The 23,322-nt window shown below is 47.3% G+C and overlaps 1 protein-coding gene across 4 annotated transcripts in view; it reads left to right on the forward strand.

Moving 5' to 3' along the window:
* ABT1 (activator of basal transcription 1) overlaps window positions 1-19,833 on the forward strand; it is a 73,380-nt gene extending 53,547 nt beyond the window's left edge. For 3 of the 4 annotated variants that reach the window (XM_063433126.1, XM_063433128.1, XM_063433129.1), the window contains exons 2-4: window positions 18,524-18,760; window positions 18,929-19,104; window positions 19,207-19,833. In XM_063433126.1, coding sequence (XP_063289196.1) covers window positions 18,524-18,760; window positions 18,929-19,104; window positions 19,207-19,581 — 788 coding nt within the window. In that variant the 3' untranslated portion in view covers window positions 19,582-19,833. Of the gene's footprint in view, window positions 1-17,593; window positions 17,644-18,523; window positions 18,761-18,928; window positions 19,105-19,206 lie in introns of those variants that run through there. The other variant, XM_063433127.1, reaches the window with a different exon arrangement.
* The last annotated feature ends 3,489 nt before the right edge of the window (window positions 19,834-23,322 follow it).

The following is a 23,322-nucleotide window of genomic DNA, read 5'->3' on the forward strand; positions in this document are numbered from 1 at the left end:
CGTTACATTCCTGAGCATACAACTTGACTTGGCATCCTTGCCAACAAGTTACCACGTGAGAAATAGGAACAGTCGCAACAACACCAATTACCAACTCCTGCTTGGTACTCGCAACCACATGGAACTACAATCCCTGCCAGGTTCCTTAAAATTTGCCATGCGCATCATACCGCAGGCTGCGCTTTCATCTCAGACCACTTTGCTTTTTCCACACTCCCGCATGATGATCAGGGGCTGTCCCTAGACAACCAAGCCACTGCAGACCTAACCACACGTAATGGTAAACTACTGTGGCAGCTGACGTGACAGCCGCCATGGCAGGGGGTCATTTATGGTCAAGGTCATGGATTACATGAACCTTGCCAACATAACCGGGCTCTGACTAAACTGGCCTTGTCCACCAGCACTCAACACGCTTGCTACAGGGTTTCCACTTATACAATACGTTTCATGTCAGACCATGACTTAGATAGCAGGTTTGAGGTTTCACCATTTATGGCATTCACTTCTTTTTGCCACCTTAAGTTAAAAATTCTCGCACAACACGGTTAAACTTTATCTCACGGACATTCAACACTATACGTATTTCTACTTCCCAAAACACAGGGAAGTTCATGCACTATATAGCCAAGATATCCCCGCACACGTTAAAGACACGGGGCCGCTCGGAATCATAGGCTTATGCGACTTACATACCACAGCCGATTCAGGAATTAGGAAGCTTTCATTAAAATGTCTACCTGATGGTTAACAAATGCACTATGATCCTGTATAATGTTTTGCATTAATATTTCTCTTTTTGCCCACTTTTTACCGGCCTACAGCATACGTCGGTTTCGGCACACCTCAACCGATTATTCCTAAAGCTACATCGCTACAACCATCTTATTCTATATCATATGAGAATGCCCCAAACACAAATTGGAAGGCATGGCCTGAAGTTGTGGGAGGGGCTATAGACCTACAAAAGGTACTCCCCCTTTTCCCTACTTACCTTTGTGGGCCAGACTAATAGCCCCACCCTCCACTCCCATTGTTCATATTTCCTCCTATGTAAGCCCACTTTTTACCGGCCTACAGCATATGTCTGTTTCGGCACACCTCAACCGATTATTCCTAAAGCTACAACCATCTTATTCTAGATCATATGAGAATGCCCCGAACACAAATATATATATTTGTGTACGACACATTTAAAGGAACGTATGGTTATGATATAATGAAAGTTTAATATGAACAAAGTCGGTTGAGGTGTGCTGAAACCGACGTGAGGTTAGACCTGTAAAAAGAGGGCCCACCTAGATAATATGAAATAATAAAGGGTGCGACAGGAGGGGAACTTCTGAGATCGTCGACGACAGGTAAGCAGGGGCTCACTGGGTTTAAATAGGACTAATAGTCCCTCCCACAATCAGAGACCAAGCCTTCCATTTGTGTACGGCACATTTAGAGGAGCGTATGGTTATAATATAACGAAAGTTTAATAAGAACAAAGTCGGTTGAGGTGTGCCGAAACTGAAGTGAGGTTAGACCTGTAAAAAGAGGGCAAAGATGTAAGACATTATTTAGACATTTCATGGAAAGCTACCGTATATACTCTAGTATAAAACGAGTTTTTAAGCAAATTTTTGTGCTGAAAAACCCCAACTCGGCTTATACTCTAGTCAGTGTCTGTATTATGGCAACTTACATTGCCATAATACAGACTGGGGGCTGTGGGGGCTGCAGAGCTCTTACTTACCTCTCCTGCAGCTCCTGTCAGCACCCTCCTCCTCCGTGCCGGTCCGTTCAGCACCTCGGTCAGCTCCCAGTGTAAGTCTCGCGAGAGCTGCGGGGTCATAGTGCGGCTCTCGTGAGTCTTACAGTGTAAGCTGACAGAAGAGCTGCACGGACCGTCGCAGAGGAGAAGGGAGCTGACAGGAGCTGCAGGAGAGGTAAGTAAACTCTCAGCCAGCCCCTCTTCTCCCCCCCCCCCACTGAACTGCCAATGCCACTGGACCACCAGGGAAGGAGAGCCCCCCTTCCTGCCATGTATGAAGCAGGGAGGGGGGACGAAAAAAATTAAAATATTAATAATAATAATGAAAAAAATTAATAATAAAAAATATTCAACCAAAAATAAATTATTAAAATAATAATAAAAATGCCCACCCCCCACCAAGGCTCTGCAACACACACACTGCACTCACACACTGCATTCATACACACACTGCACTCATTATATACACACACTGTAAATAAATATTCAATTAATATAATTTTTTTTTAGGATCTAATTTTATTTAGAAATTTACCAGTAGCTGCTGCATTTCCCACCCTAGTCTTATACTCGAGTCAATAAGTTTTCCCAGTTTTTGGGGGTAAAATTAGGGGCCTCGGCTTATACTCTAGTATATACGGTAATCTGATTTATTTTTCTGGATTAGGGATGTACCTGTTGTATGTGTTGGCACGTGATTACCGGAAGCTGTTGTGGCCGCCCCAATACGGAATGAATGGGCAGAGAATGAATGCGGGTTGTGTCCCAGCCTGAGTAACAATGTGCGTATGTATAGCATGAACTGCTTGAATGGCTAATAGTGGGGATTCGGGGTCAGCTGGTTATTCAATACGTGAATTGGACACCACTTGGTAGAGTAATATTTAATCTCTACTGGGGCCAGATTAATGAAATGCATTAGGGGAATGTGACCGTAAATGTGCCGAGATGCATAAGAAAGAAATAAAAGCTGGAGCGTAAATACAGTCTCCTAATTATCCTATTTAGCATTCTTCATAGTACTATGCAAGATACACTAGCTACAGCTTTAAGGGAATGAGCCTGCAGGATTTAGCCGAACGGGCTTGCAATAATAGTAATTTAGTGACTAAGCGAACGTAAAAGCCTTCAACATGTATACCATATATTAGAGGTATTTATGTGCCATTCGTCTAATTCTACACGAATAACAATGTAAGGGTGGTAAATGGAGCTGATTGAATCACCAGGGGAAACATGTTGAAACGAATGTTGAAACGAAATGCAGCAATAATGAACAAAATTGTTTTTTTAGCATGACAGTTGAAACGAACAGAACTTTAAATGATATTGTACGAATGAAATTGTGAGCGTGGAAACAGGCGAAAGTTTACACGAAATGAAATGCAGCAGTATTTGTTTTTTGTTTTGAATATTTTTTATTGTTCTCACAATATAAAACTGATTTGTGATAAGCAAGTAGTTGCCCACGCAGGGGCATAAGCATCAGTATATAATGATGTAAGCATTTTTTCGCCTACGCAGAGGCGGATTTGGTATTCCCTGTATAACGTATTATATTGGTTCATATTCGATTTCTTGTGGTTCATATTTGTATGACTTGTGGTGCACATTTATTTGGGTCAGAATAATGGGTTCGGTTTTGTATGCTCCTGCTGTTCGCGTGCTACTTTAAGTTCTGGTAGGTCATGTGTCTTTTCGCTATGAGTTCTGACCTATTTGAACCTGGATTGCTGTGGCTATGTGTGCTTCTTATCCTTTTCCTCTGTTGATGTAGCTAGAACTGTTGGCGTTAGACCTGCGCCGCCGCTGTTTTGTATGTACGTAACTTTTCATGGTTTGTGTTGCCTTTGCTTAGGCCCAGTGTTTCCGCCTCGGGAAATACGCCATTGAGGCTCGTCTTGATGTGTACATAATTCGGGTTCTATATAAAGATTGCGTTTGGTCGGTTTGGTGTCGTGTTCTGTTGGGTTCTCCTATTAATATGTATGTTGTGTTATGTATAGGGATCTGGGTCCGATTGTGTAGGTTGGTGTTTGATGTGTGGGTATATGTAGTATGCAGATTGTTTGGTTCTGTGTGCCCTTCTTTCCCTGTCCGGCTGTGGTGTTGGCTGACTGTGCGTCGTGTCTGCCTATGTGTTGTTTTGGGCCAGGCTTCGTGTGGCGCTGTTTGTGGTCGTAGCGTTCTTATTGTGTCACCTAATGGTGGCGGTGTATGGAGATGTCATTGCCAGGTGGGTGTGTTTTCGATGTATGTTCGGTAAGAGACTGCTTGTGTGAGATGTGCATTTTCCTTTGTGTTTTGAGGTCTCTCGGTTCGTTGCTGTGTCTACGTTTGTTCTTTAGAGTGTCTGTGTGGATGAGTGGGTTGTTGTGTGGGGGATTCATGGGGGGATGGCAGGCGAAATGCAGCAGTATTTGAACGAACGGTTTTACATGACCGTTTCAGACGAACGGAATTTTAAATGAAAGTGTGCGATTTAACGAATTGAACATAGGTGTGTTGGTGCAATGGAGTATAACTTACAGTTAGCCATTCGTATGCTGGCTTCCTCTGTTATACTCACGAAATTCAGTACGAAAGAAAGGTTAAACGAACGGCGGGCGGGAAAACTGACGTCAGGGTCCTGTGAACCGGAAGTAAACAGAAGCACCAAGATCGTCGACAACAGGTACGCAGGGGCTCACTGGGTTTAAATAGCACTAATAGTCCCTCCCACAATTACAAGCCATATATATATATATATATATATATATATATATATAGTGTGTGTGTGTTTCAATACAGAGACGTGTTTGTAAGTACTGCTGACGTTTGAATGCTGAGATGTTTGCACATACACTGACACACACACTGTTACACATATACACTGACACAGACAGACAGACACACATACAGACACAGGCACAAATAGAGATACAAATACTGACATACACACACAGATACAGATACAAACACTGACACACTTGCAGATACACAGAAAAAGACGGCTGCCTCTTCCTCTCCCTCCTGTGCAGCTCAGAGTGTGTTAGCTGGAAGGAAGTGACAAACTCATTTCATCCAAGCACTAACTGCCGATGTTACAGGGGCCTGATTGCGCTATTAAAGCTTTGAAGCACATGACTGGGCCCCTGAGGACACATGCCTATAGGGTGTTCCTTATTGCACGAGCCATCCGATGGGCTGGCTCAGCATGCGGGCCCTGGTGCAGTGGCGTTGGACCAGTTTAATCACACTCAGCCAGACTAACTCAGTCATGCATTATACAGATAGAATACTCACAATTTACAGAGCAATACTCACACAGGTAAAGTAATACTCTCTATATACTTATACAGTAATACTCTCTCTCTGTACCTATACAGTAATACGCACACATCACACAGGTAAAGTAATACTCTCAGTGTACCTATACAGTAATACTCACACATCACACAGGTAACGTAATACTCTCAGTGTACCTATACAGTAATACGCACACATTACACAGGTAAAGTAATACTCTCAGTGTACCTATACAGTAATACTCACACATTACACAGGTAACGTAATACTCTCAGTGTACCTATACAGTAATACTCACACATTACACAGGTAAAGTAATACTCTCAGTGTACCTATACAGTAATACTCACACATCACACAGGTAAAGTAATACTCTCAGTGTACCTATACAGTAATACTCACACATCACACAGGTAAAGTAATACTCTCTCTCTGTACCTATACAGTAATACTCACACATTACACAGGTAAAGTAATACTCTCAGTGTACCTATACAGTAATACTCACACATTACACAGGTAACGTAATACTCTCAGTGTACCTATACAGTAATACTCACACATTACACAGGTAAAGTAATACTCTCAGTGTACCTATACAGTAATACTCACACATCACACAGGTAAAGTAATACTCTCAGTGTACCTATACAGTAATACTCACACATCACACAGGTAACGTAATACTCTCAGTGTACCTATACAGTAATACTCACACATCACACAGGTAAAGTAATACTCTCAGTGTACCTATACAGTAATACTCACACATTACACAGGTAACGTAATACTCTCAGTGTACCTATACAGTAATACGCACACATTACACAGGTAAAGTAATACTCTCAGTGTACCTATACAGTAATACTCACACATGTAAAGTAATACTCTCAGTGTACCTATACAGTAATACTCACACATCACACAGGTAAAGTAATACTCTCAGTGTACCTATACAGTAATACTCACACATTACACGGGTAAAGTAATACTCTCAGTGTACCTCTACAGTAATACTCACACATTACACAGGTAAAGTAATACTCTCAGTGTACCTATACAGTAATATTCACACATTACACAGGTAACGTAATACTCTCAGTGTACCTATACAGTAATACGCACACATTACACAGGTAAAGTAATACTCTCAGTGTACCTATACAGTAATACGCACACATTACACAGGTAAAGTAATACTCTCAGTGTACCTATACAGTAATATTCACACATTACACAGGTAACGTAATACTCTCAGTGTACCTATACAGTAATACTCACACATCACACAGGTAAAGTAATACTCTCTCTCTGTACCTATACAGTAATACTCACACATTACACAGGTAAAGTAATACTCTCAGTGTACCTATACAGTAATACTCACACATCACACAGGTAAAGTAATACTCTCAGTGTACCTATACAGTAATACTCACACATCACACAGGTAAAGTAATACTCTCTCTCTGTACCTATACAGTAATACTCACACATTACACAGGTAAAGTAATACTCTCAGTGTACCTATACAGTAATACTCACACATCACACAGGTAAAGTAATACTCTCAGTGTACCTATACAGTAATACTCACACATCACACAGGTAAAGTAATACTCTCAGTGTACCTATACAGTAATACTCACACATGTAAAGTAATACTCTCAGTGTACCTATACAGTAATACTCACACAGGTAAAGTAATACTCTCAGTGTACCTATACAGTAATACTCACACATCACACAGGTAAAGTAATACTCTCAGTGTACCTATACAGTAATACTCACACATTACACAGGTAACGTAACACTCTCAGTGTACCTATACAGTAATACTCACACATTACACAGGTAAAGTAATACTCTCAGTGTACCTATACAGTAATACTCACACATCACACAGGTAAAGTAATACTCTCAGTGTACCTATACAGTAATACTCACACATCACACAGGTAACGTAATACTCTCAGTGTACCTATACAGTAATACTCACACATCACACAGGTAAAGTAATACTCTCAGTGTACCTATACAGTAATACTCACACATCACACAGGTAAAGTAATACTCTCAGTGTACCTATACAGTAATACTCACACATTACACAGGTAACGTAACACTCTCAGTGTACCTATACAGTAATACTCACACATCACACAGGTAAAGTAATACTCTCAGTGTACCTATACAGTAATACTCACACATCACACAGGTAAAGTAATACTCTCAGTGTACCTATACAGTAATACTCACACATCACACAGGTAAAGTAATACTCTCAGTGTACCTATACAGTAATACTCACACATCACACAGGTAAAGTAATACTCTCAGTGTACCTATACAGTAATACTCACACATCACACAGGTAAAGTAATACTCTCAGTGTACCTATACAGTAATACTCACACATCACACAGGTAAAGTAATACTCTCAGTGTACCCATACAGTAATACTCACACATTACACAGGTAAAGTAATACTCTCAGTGTACCCATACAGTAATACTCACACATCACACAGGTAAAGTAATACTCTCTCTGTACCTATACAGTAATACTCACACATTACACACCATACCTTTATATTACTCCCGATCCCATAGCCCAGACACTGTTACCTTAGTATGGAGACCCTCCATGCTTGACCATTGATAAGCTGCAGGTCCTGGCTCTCTCCTCACTCACACTCGGGGAATACTAGTAGTAGTGAATGTTTCTACTCACACTCTGTCTCCCTGTGCCTCCTCTCCCCCCCAGTGTCTCTTGCATTCTGGGCTGTGGAGCTGAGTGCACACTCCCCCACCCTTTGCTCTGAGGTCACATTACGATTTGAGTGCCACTAAATCCTTTAAAAGCTGCACAGATTTAAATGGGCAAAAGCCTCTGTGCTTCCATTACATTGCAGCCTGAAGCAGAGACAGCGCTGAGAGCTGAGGAGGGTGCGGGGGGATCCACGCAGGGAGGGGGCCCTGACCAGAGATGTTTAGAGTCGGCTAGAACTGGCATGCTTTCCTGGGCACATATCACTTCAACATGCTGATGGGCAGAGCATGAAAAGAGCTTCCTCATAGCTTATCGAATGCGATTGTTACTGCAATAAATTCCAATTATTAATGAGAGATATTTTAGATCATTCACCATAATCAATGAACCGATTCAGGCTCGACGGTGGACGGTTCCTTACCAACCTGAGTAACCAAGTTTGGGTCCACCTCGACGAATTCTCCCACCGAGAGCCGGAACAAACTGCAAAGAGATAAAATAAGTAAAAACCAACGTTTTAAAATAAAGGATATTCGCTAAATTGAGGACTGTCAGGAAATCTGTCACATCAAAGTAAACTTTAGGGGGAAATGGCCCAATTGAATAACTCCATGTTGTAGTGATTGATTGGCACTCTGCTCAGTATACAGAGATTAACAAGAAATAGTCATCAAATCTCATTGCTCCATTCTTTCGTTCTATTGGGATTAACAGCCATTGGATTCAGAGGCTGGAGGGCCTGGGGTTGAGCTGGCTACTCCTGGGGGGCTGACTCTACCAGTCAGGGGGTGCTGGCTACTCTGGGGGGCTGGCTATTCCATGGAGGGAGGTGGGGTGCTGGCTATTCCAGTCTGGGGGAAGCTTGCTGTATGTTAAGTCCTGAGATGGGGCATTGAGGCAGCAATAATGGTCAGTATGAAAGGCTGAGATAATAGGCTGTGAGTCGCCTCCAGCTATTATTCCCCAAGATGCCACTCAGAGAGGCTTCTTATTGTCTGAGACAAGTCACTGTATAGAGCCGAACATCATTACTGAAAATATGCCTCGGGCATAACTGGGAGAGAGCGGCAGATTTAGGGAGAGGGGGGCAGGATGAGTGGAGAGAAAGGGGGGCAGGATGAGTGGAGAGAAAGGGGGGCAGGATGAGTGGAGAGAAAGGGGGGCAGGATGAGTGGAGAGAAAGGGGGGCAGGATGAGTGGAGAGAAAGGGGGGCAGGATGAGTGGAGAGAAAGGGGGGCAGGATGAGTGGAGAGAAAGGGGGGCAGGATGGAGAGAAAGGGGGGCAGGATGGAGAGAAAGGGGGGCAGGATGGAGAGAGAGAGGGAGGGTAGGATGGAGTGAGAGAGAGGGGCTGATAGAAGTGCATTGACAGTCCTATGCGTTGGGTCAGTGCAGGAATATTAGAGAGGGCTGCAATGTGGGATAAAGGAAAAGGGGATCTGTCCTTGATACTAGAATTTCACGGGGGTGGGTCTCTGCCAATGATAAAGATGCCAATAAGTGGGCACTGGGTGCAGTTTGCTGACTGTGGTAGATATGCCAGGCAGTGAGTGGGCACAGGGCAGATAGGCCAGGCAGTGAGTGGGCACTGGGCAGATATGCCAGGCAGTGAGTGGGCACTGGGTGCAGTATGCTGACTGTGGTAGATATGCCAGGCAGTGAGTGGGCACTGGGTAGATATGCCAGGCAGTAAGTGGGAACTGGGTAGATATGCCAGGCAGTGAGTGGGCACTGGGTGCAGTATGCTGACTGTGGTAGATATGCCAGGCAGTGAGTGGGCACTGGGTAGATATGCCAGGTAGTGAGTGGGCACTGGGTGCAGTATGCTGACTGTGGTAGATATGCCATGCAGTGAGTGGGCATTGGGTAGATATGCCATGCAGTGAGTGGGCATTGGGTAGATATGCCAGGCAGTGAGTGGGCACTGGGTGCAGTGCGCTGACTGTGGTAGATATGCCAGGCAGTGAGTGGGCACTGGGTAGATATGCCAGGTAGTGAGTGGGCACTGGGTGCAGTATGCTGACTGTGGTAGATATGCCAGGCAGTGAGTGGGCATTGGGTAGATATGCCAGGCAGTGAGTGGGCACTGGGTGCAGTGCGCTGACTGTGGTAGATATGCCAGGCAGTGAGTGGGCACTGGGTGCAGTATGCTGACTGTGGTAGATATGCCAGGCAGTGAGTGGGCACTGGGTAGATATGCCAGGCAGTGAGTGGGCACTGGGTGCAGTGCGCTGACTGTGGTGGATATGCCAGGCAGTGAGTGGGCACTGGGTGCAGTGCGCTGTGGTGGATATGCCGGGCAGTGAGTGGGCACTGGGTGCAGTATGCTGACTGTGGTAGATATGCCAGGCAGTGAGTGGGCACTGGGTGCAGTGCGCTGACTGTGGTGGATATGCCAGGCAGTGAGTGGGCACTGGGTAGATATGCCAGGCAGTGAGTGGGCATTGGGTAGATATGCCAGGCAGTGAGTGGGCACTGGGTGCAGTGCGCTGACTGTGGTAGATATGCCAAGCAGTGGGCACAGGAATGCACTCCACGTGCCCCAGCATTATGCATGGCACAGGTCATACAATAACAGATAATGAATTGGGACTGCAATGCCAAAGCTGGCAGAGGAAGCAGTATGTGAGCAGCGCAGATCAGAGCGTATAATCCCTGGATGAGTGGCATCTGTCTGCATCCGATTAACCTGCCCCCATCTCCCTCCCATATCTAAATTCATATTAATTATACCCCTCCCCCACACAGCTTATCATTAATAGCAAGCTTTTTAATTTGGCAAAAAGGTGCCCTTCGCACAGAACACCCCGTAACCATAAACACTGCATGCTCTAACTACACCCTATAGGGGGAGGGGGGTCTCAGTATAGAGTATATAGGGGGGGTCTCAGTATAGAGTATATAGTGGGGGGTGTCTCAGTATAGTGCATATAGGGGGGGTGTCTCAGTATAGAGTATATAGTGGGGGGGGGTCTCAGTATAGTGTATATAGTGGGGGGGTCTCAGTATAGTGTATATAGTGGGGGGGGTCTCAGTATAGAGTATATAGGGGGGTGTCTCAGTATAGTGCATACGGGGGGGGGGGTGTCTCAGTATAGTGTATATAGTGGGGGGGGGTCTCAGTATAGTCAGTGTATATGGGGGGGCTCAGTACAGTCAGTGTATATGGGGGGGGCTCAGTACAGTCAGTGTATATGGGGGGGCTCAGTACAGTCAGTGTATATGGGGAGGGGCTCCGTACAGTCAGTGTATATGGGTGGGCTCCGTACAGTCAGTGTATATGGGGAGGGGCTCCGTACAGTCAGTGTATATGGGTGGGCTCCGTACAGTCAGTGTATATGGGGAGGGGCTCCGTACAGTCAGTGTATATGGGTGGGCTCCGTACAGTCAGTGTATATGGGTGGGCTCCGTACAGTCAGTGTATATGGGGGGGCTCAGTACAGTCAGTGTATATGGGGGGGCTCAGTACAGTCAGTGTATATGGGGGCTCAGTACAGTCAGTGTATATGGGGGGGTCAGTACAGTCAGTGTATATGGGGGGGTCAGTACAGTCAGTGTATATGGGGGGGTTCAGTACAGTCAGTGTATATGGGGGGGGTCAGTACAGTCAGTGTATATGGGGGGGGCTCAGTACAGTCAGTGTATATGGGGGGCTCAGTACAGTCAGTGTATATGGGGGGGGGGCTCAGTACAGTCAGTGTATATGGGGGGTTCAGTACAGTCAGTGTATATGGGGGGGGGCTCAGTACAGTCAGTGTATATGGGGGGTTCAGTACAGTCAGTGTATATGGGGGGGGCTCAGTACAGTCAGTGTATATGGGGGGGCTCAGTACAGTCAGTGTATATGGGGGGGCTCAGTACAGTCAGTGTATATGGGGGGGCTCAGTACAGTCAGTGTATATGGGGGGCTCAGTACAGTCAGTGTATATGGGGGGGGGCTCAGTACAGTCAGTGTATATGGGGGGGGGCTCAGTACAGTCAGTGTATATGGGGGGGCTCAGTACAATCAGTGTATATGGGGGGGGAGGCTCAGTACAGTCAGTGTATATGGGGGGGCTCAGTACAGTCAGTGTATATGGGGGGGGGGCTCAGTACAGTCAGTGTATATGGGGGGGGCTCAGTACAGTCAGTGTATATGGGGGGGGCTCAGTACAGTCAGTGTATATGGGGGGGGCTCAGTACAGTCAGTGTATATGGGGGGGGGGGCTCAGTACAGTCAGTGTATATGGGGGGGGGCTCAGTACAGTCAGTGTATATGGGGGGGGGGCTCAGTACAGTCAGTGTATATGGGGGGGGCTCAGTACAGTCAGTGTATATGGGAGGGGGGGCTCAGTACAGTCAGTGTATATGGGAGGGGGGGCTCAGTACAGTCAGTGTATATGGGGGGGGGGCTCAGTACAGTCAGTGTGTAGCGGAGTAGTAGTATTATCCACGGTATCTCCGCTGGTAGACAGGATGAAGCAGGTAAAATGTAGGTAAAATGCAGGTAGCGTAGTTAAAATCCTTTTCTCCCAAAAACTAGACGACACATAGCTTGGATGTTAAAACACTGGCATCTCACCAGGCTGAGTCAAACTCTTTATTGATTACAGCTTACTTGAAACACAGACCTCCGCAGGGGGGGGGGGGGCTGCATTCCACACAATACATTTCCCTTAGTCCCAGGCAGGAGGGGGTTGGGTTACAGATAGCCATCTCCTGCCTTAGGAGATACCAAGCAGTGCACAGGGATACACTTTACATCAAATTACATTCATGGGTGGTTACACTTTAAGTGGCTGGTTTGGCCACAGATAGGAATAGCAATGCAGTAATAGCAAGATATATACAAGGACATTCTGTAAGTGGCTAGGTTTGCCACAATGCTCCCCCAGAACCAAGCCGGCATACACAGTCTGATCCCAACGGATCGGCTTGGGGATGTCCGGAGGAGTACTCACAAATCACTTTTCAGGTTCAGTTTGTCTGGATAACCCGTCGGCGTTGCCATTTTGCTTCACAGGGCCGTAGTGGATGGTAAACTCAAAAGACTGCAGCACCAAACTCCAGCGCAGCAGCCTGGCATTGTCTCCTGACACCCGGTTCAGCCACACCAACGGGTTGTGATCTGTGAGTAGCGAGAATGGTTTTCCGTACAAATAGGGCTGCAGCTTCGTGAGGGCCCACACCACGGCCAGGCATCAGAGACTGTCTTATCATTGAGCCTTCGATAGTCTACGCAGAAGCGGGTAGTTCCATCCCGCTTCGGGACCATAACTACTGGGGGGGCCCAGGGGCTATCAGAAGGTTCTATAACCCCCAATTGTAACATTTCCTCGATCTCCTTACACCTATTCTCTTTTACAGACTCAGGGATGCGGTAAGGAGGTTGGCGGAGGGGTGTCTGCCCTGGGGTTTCTACATGGTGCGTGGCTAATGGGGTATACCCAGGGAGGTTAGAAAAGCTTTGGGCCTGGGCCCGCTCCTGGGTACTCAAGCGCTCTCCTAGCTGTACTGCTTCCCGATCCTCATTTTGGCCTTCTTTCTCTAGGAGGTCTGGGAGGGGCAAATTATCAAAATCCTCTGCGGCAGTGGCACAAATCGCAGTCACCTCCTCTGTGCGCTCGTGGTAAGGCTTCAGCATGTTCACATGGAGCATGCGTCTGCCCCCTGCTCCAGCGCACGGGCCAATTACATAGGTAGTGTCGCAGATTTGCTCTACCACCTTGAATGGGCCCTGCCAGGAGGCCTGCAGCTTGTCTTTAGGGACGGGTCGTAGGATTAGCACCTTCTGCCCGACCTGAAAGCGGCGGTCCCTGGCCCCCCATTCATACCATCTGCGCTGTCTTTGCTGGGCCGCTTGGAGGGTGGTATGTACGGTCTGGGTCAAAGTCTCCAAGCGTTCCCGGAACTCCAGCACATAGGGTACAATAGGGGTACCATTAGTGGTCACTCCCCCCTCCCAGTGCTCTCTGATTAAATCTAGGGGGCCCCTCACCCTCCTTCCGAACAACAATTCAAAGGGAGAGAACCCAGTGGATTCTTGGGGAACTTCCCTATAGGCGAACAGCAAGTGGGGTAAAAACCTCTCCCAGTCCTTCTGCGTGTCTATGAACGTCTGGATCATCTGCTTAAGTGTTCCATTTAACCGTTCACAGAGACCGTTGGACTGAGGGTGGTAGGGCGAGTTAAGGCTAGATTTTACCCCACAGACCTTCCAGAGCTGGTGGGCGACCTCTGCAGTGAATTGGGTACCCCTATCCGAAATAATCTCCCGTGGAAATCCCATGCGGGAGAAAATTTGCATAAGGGCATCCGCTACGGTCTCTGCATGTACATTCATTAGAGCCACCACCTCGGGGTATCTGGTGGCGTAGTCCACTACGGTCAAGATGTACTTCTTGCCAGAGGGACTGGGTTTTTTCAGGGGTCCGATTATGTCCACCGCTACTCTAATAAAAGGCTCTTCTATTATGGGCAGGGAATGGAGTTTGGCTTTGTAACGGTCTCCCCTCTTCCCTACCCTCTGGCAGGTATCACAGGTGTTACAGTATTGCCTAATATCCTTGGAGATACCTGGCCAGAAGAAGTTCTGCGTCAGCCGATGTTTAGTTCGGCTGATCCCTAAATGACCGGATAAGGGTATGTCGTGCGCTATGCGCAGTAACTCCTGTCTATACTTTCGAGGCACAATTAACTGCTTTATGGGTATGGGAATAGACCCGGCTACTACCTTCTCTGCATACCGGTATAATAACCCTTGATCCCAAGCATATCTCTCTCCTTCTAAGCCTGCCTGGTTCTTGTCTATTCTGTCTTTGTAAACCTGCAGGGACGGGTCTAGAGCGACCTCGCTACCAGATTCTAGGGGGGCATCCCAGGGAAGGGCAGTGTGGTTATGGGGTATATTGCTTACCTGAGCCTCAGAGTCACTGGATGGGGCCGTGGTGCGGGCCTGCTGCCTGGTGATGACTGGGTAGGCCTCCTGTACATTGGTTCGCGGAACAAAAGCGGAGGTGAGCTCCCCCAAGTCATTTCCCAAAATAACATCTGCGGGCAAGTCTTGCATCATCCCCACCTCCACGTTCCCTGACCCCGCTCCCCAATTCAAATGTATCTTGGCAGTGGGAACCTTGTAGATCGCTCCCCCTGCCACCCGTACTGCTACACAATCCCCAGTAAGCTGGTCCTTTGGGACACGGTGGTTTCGGACCAAGGTGATGGTGGCCCCAGAATCTCTCAGTCCCTCCATACACTTCCCTTCTACGTGGACGACTTGGCGGTGGCTTTGGTGGTTATCGGACGCTGCTTGGACGGGGTTAACTTCATGGAGGGTGCCTAGAGGTTCCTCCACCTGGGTGGCTGTGGAGGGCTGCATGAATGATTCATTCTGATAGTGTACCGCAGCCCGAGTGCCAGGGGGTCGGCCTTGCTTGGGCCATGATTGTCGTGCCCTGTTTCGGGGGCATTCTCGTTGTACATGCCCCCGTTGTTTGCAGGTGTGGCATCTGATGTGTGCCCAGGTGGGGTACCTAGGCTGGTATTGGTTGTTAGCTCCCCCGGATCGTGGGTGAGCTGTTTCGGCCAAGGCAGGCCGGTGGTTTGTCGACTGGGGGAATACCCTGGGTGGTGGGCGCTGCGCTCGCCTGGTGTCTTGATGTTCGTCCGCTAATTTAGCCGCATCTTGTAAGGTGCGTGGTTTACGATCTCTTACCCAGTTCTGCATATCAGTAGTTAGTCTCCGGTAGAACTGTTCCAACAAAAGTAATTGAATGAGATCTTCCCGGGTAGTTACTTGCGCCGCATCAATCCACCCTGTGGCTGCTCGGTGTAAGCGGTGTGCAAACTCTGCGTGGGAGTCCTGTTCTTGTTTTTTCAGGTCCCGGAATTGGAGTCGGTATGCCTCGGGGGTAATGGCATACCAGACTAGGATGGCCTGCTTTACCTTCTGGTAGTCTCTGCTGTCCTCATCAGGCACTGCCCGGTAGGCTTCTGCTGCGCGGCCAGATAATCTACCGACCAGCAGTGGTACCTGGTCTTGGGGCCCGATATCATGCAGCTGGCACAGTCTTTCAAAGTCCTGCAAATATCCATCAATATCACCCTCTGTGTCCGTGAAGTTTTTAAAGGCTTGGTAGGGAATTTTTGGTTTTCCCAGTATAATACTGGGTGGAGCCGGTGACCCCTCTCTGGATTGCTGGTTTTGTTGGAACCGTTTGGCCATGATGTATTCTTGCACATCTGCCATGATCCTGTCAAAGGTCGCTTGGGGTGGTGTGGTTGGGTACAGTGCCATCCTGCTCCTGAACTCTTTCTGAAATTCTGTTTGCTCTTCCTCCATTGGAGGTGCTGCAGCAGCCGCTGCTCTGTCTCCTTCCATGAGCTCAGCAATAAGGGTAGCCTTTGTCTTGTTGCTGGCTATTGTTCCCCTTGCCTCTAGTAATACCTTCAGTGTACTCCGTTTCAAAAGTGCATAATTAGTTTCCATTCACCGGCTGTTCGTGTGATTCCACGTATTCCTGAACTCCGGTTTCATCCGAATGGTTGTTTCACGAATTGCTGTTTCTTTTCCTTTGCTCGCATCAATCCCTGCCAAACTCTGCTTTGCTGTGTGGTTTGAATCCCACCGCTGCCACCAATTGTAGCGGAGTAGTAGTATTATCCACGGTATCTCCGCTGGTAGACAGGATGAAGCAGGTAAAATGTAGGTAAAATGCAGGTAGCGTAGTTAAAATCCTTTTCTCCCAAAAACTAGACGACACATAGCTTGGATGTTAAAACACTGGCATCTCACCAGGCTGAGTCAAACTCTTTATTGATTACAGCTTACTTGAAACACAGACCTCCGCAGGGGGGGGGGGGGCTGCATTCCACACAATACATTTCCCTTAGTCCCAGGCAGGAGGGGGTTGGGTTACAGATAGCCATCTCCTGCCTTAGGAGATACCAAGCAGTGCACAGGGATACACTTTACATCAAATTACATTCATGGGTGGTTACACTTTAAGTGGCTGGTTTGGCCACAGATAGGAATAGCAATGCAGTAATAGCAAGATATATACAAGGACATTCTGTAAGTGGCTAGGTTTGCCACACAGTGTATATGGGGGGGGGCTCAGTACAGTCAGTGTATATGGGGGGGGGCTCAGTACAGTCAGTGTATATGGGGGGGGGGCTCAGTACAGTCAGTGTATATGGGGGGGGGGCTCAGTACAGTCAGTGTATATGGGGGGCTCAGTACAGTCAGTGTATATGGGGGGGGGCTCAGTACAGTCAGTGTATATGGGGGGCTCAGTACAGTCAGTGTATATGGGGGGGGGCTCAGTACAGTCAGTGTATATGGGGGGCTCAGTACAGTCAGTGTATATGGGGGGGGGCTCAGTACAGTCAGTGTATATGGGGGGGCTCAGTACAGTCAGTGTATATGGGGGGCTCAGTACAGTCAGTGTATATGGGGGGCTCAGTACAGTCAGTGTATATGGGGGGGGCTCAGTACAGTCAGTGTATATGGGGGGGGCTCAGTACAGTCAGTGTATATGGGGGGGGCTCAGTACAGTCAGTGTATATGGGGGGGGCTCAGTACAGTCAGTGTATATGGGGGGGGGGCTCAGTACAGTCAGTGTATATGGGGGGGGGGCTCAGTACAGTCAGTGTATATGGGGGGGGGGCTCAGTACAGTCAGTGTATATGGGGGGGGGGCTCAGTACAGTCAGTGTATATGGGGGGGGGGCTCAGTACAGTCAGTGTATATGGGGAGGGCGGTGTCTGTAGAGTTAGCTCCGCCTTTTCCTTCCTCGCATTTGATGACGTCATTGAGCTGCGACCGATCCACATGGAATACTGAGTGAGTACAGGGGGGTCCCTCCTATTAATGCCGGGTTTGGGGGGTCCCTCCTATTAATGCCGGGTTTGGGGGGTCCCTCCTATTAACGCCGGGTGGCTGGGTTTGGGGGGTCCCTCCTATTAACGCCGGGTTTGGGGGGTCCCTCCTATTAATGCCGGGTTTGGGGGTCCCTCCTATTAATGCCGGGTTTGGGGGTCCCTCCTATTAATGCCAGGTTTGGGGGTCACTCCTATTAATTCCGGGTGGCTGGGTTTGGGGGTCACTCCTATTAATTCCGGGTGGCTGGGTTTGGGGGTCCCTCCTATTAATGCCGGGTTTGGGGGTCCCTCCTATTAATGCCGGGTTTGGGGGTCCCTCCTATTAATGCCGGGTTTGGGGGTCCCTCCTATTAATGCCGGGTTTGGGGGTCCCTCCTATTAATGCCGGGTTTGGGGGTCCCTCCTATTAATGCCGGGTTTGGGGGTCCCTCCTATTAATGCCGGGTGGCTGGGTTGGGGGTCTCTCCTATTAATGCCGGGTTTGGGGGGTCCCTCCTATTAATGCCGGGTTTGGGGGTCCCTCCTATTAATGCCGGGTTTGGGGGTCCCTCCTATTAATGCCGGGTTTGGGGGTCCCTCCTATTAATGCCGGGTGGCTGGGTTGGGGGTCACTCCTATTAATGCCGGGTTTGGGGGGTCCCTCCTATTAATGCCGGGTTTGGGGGTCCCTCCTATTAATGCCGGGTTTGGGGGTCCCTCCTATTAATGCCGGGTTTGGGGGTCACTCCTATTAATGCCGGGTTTGGGGGTACCTCCTATTAATGCCGGGTGGCTGGGTTTCTAGGTCACTACTTTTCATACTGTATTTTAAACACTAGCGTTACTATCATCATTCTTGTCAGAGTTCAGCATGGAGGGCGCAGGAATAGAATTGCAGGAGGACACATCAGCCACAGTTGAAGACAGAGATGAGGCTGGCATGGAGGACAAAGCAATTGAAGCTTCTGAAGGAAACAAGAAGAAAATCAATCCTGGGATTATATACCTGGGGCACATTCCGCCTCGACTCCGGCCTCGTCATATCCGTAACATGCTGAGTGTTCATGGGGAAGTTGGGCGAATTTTCTTGCAAGCAGAAGGTAAGTGGATGTGACTTTTCTGAACCCACAATGAATTGCCAAAACAGAGAGCCAAGTACTGATTGCACTAGCCCACTGTGCGCTCTAAGGCAGGGTCTCTGTGTTATGTTCTTTATTGTTTGTATGTACTTCTGTTTATGATTAACTTGATATTCGTTTATCCGTCAGATCGCTTTGTTCGAAAGAAAAAACAAAAGTCTGGCAGTAACGCCCGCGATTTTACAGAGGGCTGGGTTGAATTCCGAGACAAAAGAGTTGCCAAGCTGGTAGCCGCCAGTCTGAACAACGCTCCCATGGGGACACGCAAGAAGAACCGTTTTCACGATGACCTGTGGAATATCAAGGTGGGCTCTCCTCTTGTGTTGGATTGTTCATTTGTTCTTTGCTTATTTCCTGAATGTCTGTACCGTTCTGTATCTCATTGCTTTTCTGTACATCTTGTGCAGTACCTGCATCGCTTCAAATGGTCTCATCTGAGCGAGCGACTGGCGATCGAGCGGCAGGTTCGCCAGCAACGCATGCGAGTTGAAGTATCTCAGGCCAAGCGAGAAACAAACTTTTATCTCCAGAACGTGGAACGTAGCAAGAAGTTCTCCAAAGCTGAACGCAAGAAAACTACAGGTCAGACTGAAGCGGAACCTAAAAATCAGCAATGGAACTTTACTCAACGCAAGACTGAAGCAGAGATTCAGACTATGAAGACCAGCTCCGGATCAGGTGACAAACGGCGGATCCAGAAGAGGATGGAACTGGCTGAGAAAGCTCAGGAAAAATCTCAGACAAGCAAATTGTTGCTGCACAAAATCTTCAATGCTGCGTGAGAGACAGGACTGCTGGAGGGAAAGCAACCTCCACTCTCTTTACCTACTGAGTGAGTGCCGATCCTGGGACGAGTGGAGTCCTGCAGTAGCATTCGGGGTTATGTTAGGAATCGTGTTTTGATCCCTGAGTGAGTGTGGATATAGCTGCGTTGTGAGAGCCCGTGTCTGCCGTGACTCAACATGAAATGACTGAACGCTGGACCCAAACTAACTAACTACTTTTCACAACAAAAAACCTGTGAAAGAAATATAAAATATTTTTCCAAGTAGCAATGTGTGTTTTTGCTTTAACTAATAGTTTTTATTTATTCTTTGTTATGGTGGGCTGGGATATTTATCAGATTTCCTTTCTGATATTATGTTGTGACACACCTCCTCAGTTACAGACAGGCTTCTGGTCATGTAATAAGTACAGTCTGTTAGGGTAATAACGTCCAGCTCAGTTACAGACAGGATTCTGCTCTCCAAATGCTCCTTCCCAGGGACCCTTACCATGTTTTGCAAGTTACCAGAACTCAATGTGTTTGCAAACACAACATATTTCTCTGGGATATTTCTACCTAGAAAAAAAAATAGGCTGCTGTTCATGAATGCCGGCCTGATGGAGATAAGGGATGTGCATGGGCAAAAAATTTGGTGTGGTTCGGGAATTCAAGACTTTGGCAATTCCTTAACCCTACCTCTGCCTCTAAATTTTCCCTCCCTCTCCTGTTTTGACACTTTTCAGAAATCCGAAGCACTTCGGCACTTCCAACATTCGGGACGTCGGCAATTCGGTTCGGCACTTCCGACATTCGGAAGGGTCCGAATTGCCGAAATTCGCCTGAATTTAAGTTCGGATCGAAACGAATTGCTCATGTCTAATAGAGAGTCCATCAGTCACTGCACCACACTTCCTCTCACATTGTGTAGTGTTAATGTTCAAATATCGAATTCAAAACTCTTTCCCCTCCGGTGTTGGTCTGCAATTAATACATTTAAACAAAAATATGATAATACTCTGAGGACGTGGTAACAGGATAAAATAAAATGTAGCTTTTATTTAGCTGTAACATAACTTTAATCAGGACAAAAGCTTAACATGTACATACTTTGAAAGGTCTATATATGAATAAAATCCATAGATTGTCCGCACTCATGCCATCTCTTGCAGTCGATGAAATGTAACTTTTATTGCAGCAGCAACGTCTATACTTTTATCCCTCCTGAGGAAAGTTTATATTTTTAAACTGAAACGCTGATTCTGCAATAAAAGTTAAATTTTAATCCCTGCAAGAGCCGTGAGTGCTCACTATCTATAGATTTCTGTCTGCCTCCCATGACTGCAAGCCGATTGTGGCCATTTACAGATAACATTCCTGTGTGCTGGTCTTACAATGCAGAGTATTTCCTTGAGGTATGCCAGAGATGTATCTGTCGGTGTGACAGGTATTTGAGAGCTGTGATGGATAAGTGTAAAAAGCCTTGCCCGATATCCCACAAACAGCTCAGACAGTTCTTGTTCCACTGCTTGCTGTGCGCACGTTGCATATCCCAGAAATCCTTGCACACCGTGGGTTTACGTAGATTAGCTGACAGGTTTTTATTGAAATCGGCAACATTGCAACTCACAGTCTACAAATTAATCTTTTAGTCTTTTTTTGTTTGTTTTTGGAGCCTGTTTAATTATGAGAGAAAATAAAATAGTTGCCAGTTTTAGTAAGCAGGAGGTCCTTGGCGCCAGCAGCAATAAAAAAAATAAAATAACGGTTAGTAAGGTAACCCACCAAACGTAATGTGTTGGAGAACGGCAGTTCTGGGCTCCAATGCTATACAGTGTATGTACTATTGCCAACAGTAGTGCGCTCATAACAATAATGCAGTTTGGTATGATTGCATGATTTCAATGCTGTGAATACTTCAAACTGTTAAATCAGCTAAACAATACTTGCTGTACAGCTGTGTAATACGTGTTCTATTCACACCCTAAGGTTACTTTGGCTGAAAGTTATGGTTACTGTTGTGACCAACTCGATGTACCATTAGCCAGAGTCCTAAAGGCAGGAAAGGAGTCCTATGCTGAGTAGCCTATATAGTAACCTATGGTTAGAACAATATCACACTGAGACAGTAACTGCTTGGAGAACAAACTGACAGACCGTTGTTGCTACACTGTTTGTAAAATATATGGTAGCAATTAAAACTGCGATCTATTTGTCTGTTTGTAAGAACATAAGGAGAAAATTCCTAAAACCTGAAATTTCTTTCCAGAAAGCAGCCAAAGAGATTAGGTTAAAGCGGCACTGTCATGCCGAACCTACCTTCCCCAATCGATTCCTCTTCTTCCCCTCTCTCAGGATCTGTTCTTCTTTTCTTCCTATCTGCTATAGTTTTCTTTAAAACTTAAGAAAAAGTAGGGACTATTTATCTTCTGGAGGTTTCCTACGCAGTAACCAGCGGAGGAGCAAAGTGTGCTTAGTTTCCGGTGGTCACAGCAATTTTCCCATGATCCTTAGCATTCCTCCCTGTTCCCACAATGCTTCCTGTCACTTAGAACGCAATTCGTCAGTTTTGCCGGCGTTGTGTCTAACAGTTTCTCCATTCGTGTTAGAACGCAATTCGGGAGTTTGTTCGGGTCGGAATTTAATTCGAATGAATGAAATTCTGATCCTATTTATTGCCGTGGCTGCATCTTGCAGCCGCTTAGTAGATAACTCCCTAATTCCCACGGTATCAGGGAGCTATCTACTAAAAGGCTGAAAGACCTAAATTGGTCTTTCAGTCAAATTTACTAATACTAAGTAAAGATTACTTAGTATTAGTAAATAATATGCCCTTACTCGCTATACCGCGAGTAGGGGCATGTCTAGTAAGCAGTGAGCAGCCTGTGGCTGCTCACTGTAAAAAAAAAAACCTATTGGCCCCACCCCTGCGCGGTGGGGGCTATAAATCACAATGGGGGGGACCTATTGTCCACCCCCGCCCCCAACCCTGTGCAGCGGGTGGGGGCCCTAAATAAGGATAAGGGGGGGGAACCTACTGTCCTCCCCCCAGCCCCCACCCCTGAGCGGTGGGTGGGGGCCCTAAAAAACTGTCCTTCGCCACCACCCCTGAGCGGTGGGTTGGGGCCCTATATAAGAATGGTTGGGGGGGGACCTACTGTCCTCCCCTTTGGCCCCCACCCCTGAGCGGTGGGTGGGGGCCCTAACAAACAATAAGGGGGGTGGACCTACTGTCCTCCCCCCCCCCCCCCCGGCCACCACCCCTGAGCGGTGGGTGGGGGCCCTAAATAAAAATCCCCCCCCCCCAATCAAGGTGACTAGGTCCCAAGCCCCTAGTCACCCCCCCCTACCCAAATAAAACTATCCCCTACCTACCCCCCCTCACCCTAAAAATAGTGAGGGGGGAATAAAATAACTAACCTGTAAAGAAAAATTCAACTTACCATTTGACGTCTTCTTTTTTCTAAAACCTTTTTCAGCCCCAAAATCATTTAAGATCATTTTTCAGCCCCAAAAAAGGGCAAATAAAAACCATCATACCCGTCGAATTTAAAATAAAATTAAAAACCCGAGCGCAAAAAAAAATCACTTGGCGGGTGGGGGCCCTAAAATTAAAAATAAGGGGGGGGGGGGACCTACTGTCCCCCCCGGCCCCCACCCCTGTGCGGCGGGTGGGGGCCCTAAAAATAACAATAAGGGGGGGACCTACTGTCCCCCCCCGGCCCCCACCCCTGTGCGGCGGGTAGGGGCCCTAAAATTA

This window comes from Pelobates fuscus, chromosome 9 (assembly GCF_036172605.1).
Source record: "Pelobates fuscus isolate aPelFus1 chromosome 9, aPelFus1.pri, whole genome shotgun sequence".
Taxonomy (NCBI): domain Eukaryota; kingdom Metazoa; phylum Chordata; class Amphibia; order Anura; family Pelobatidae; genus Pelobates; species Pelobates fuscus.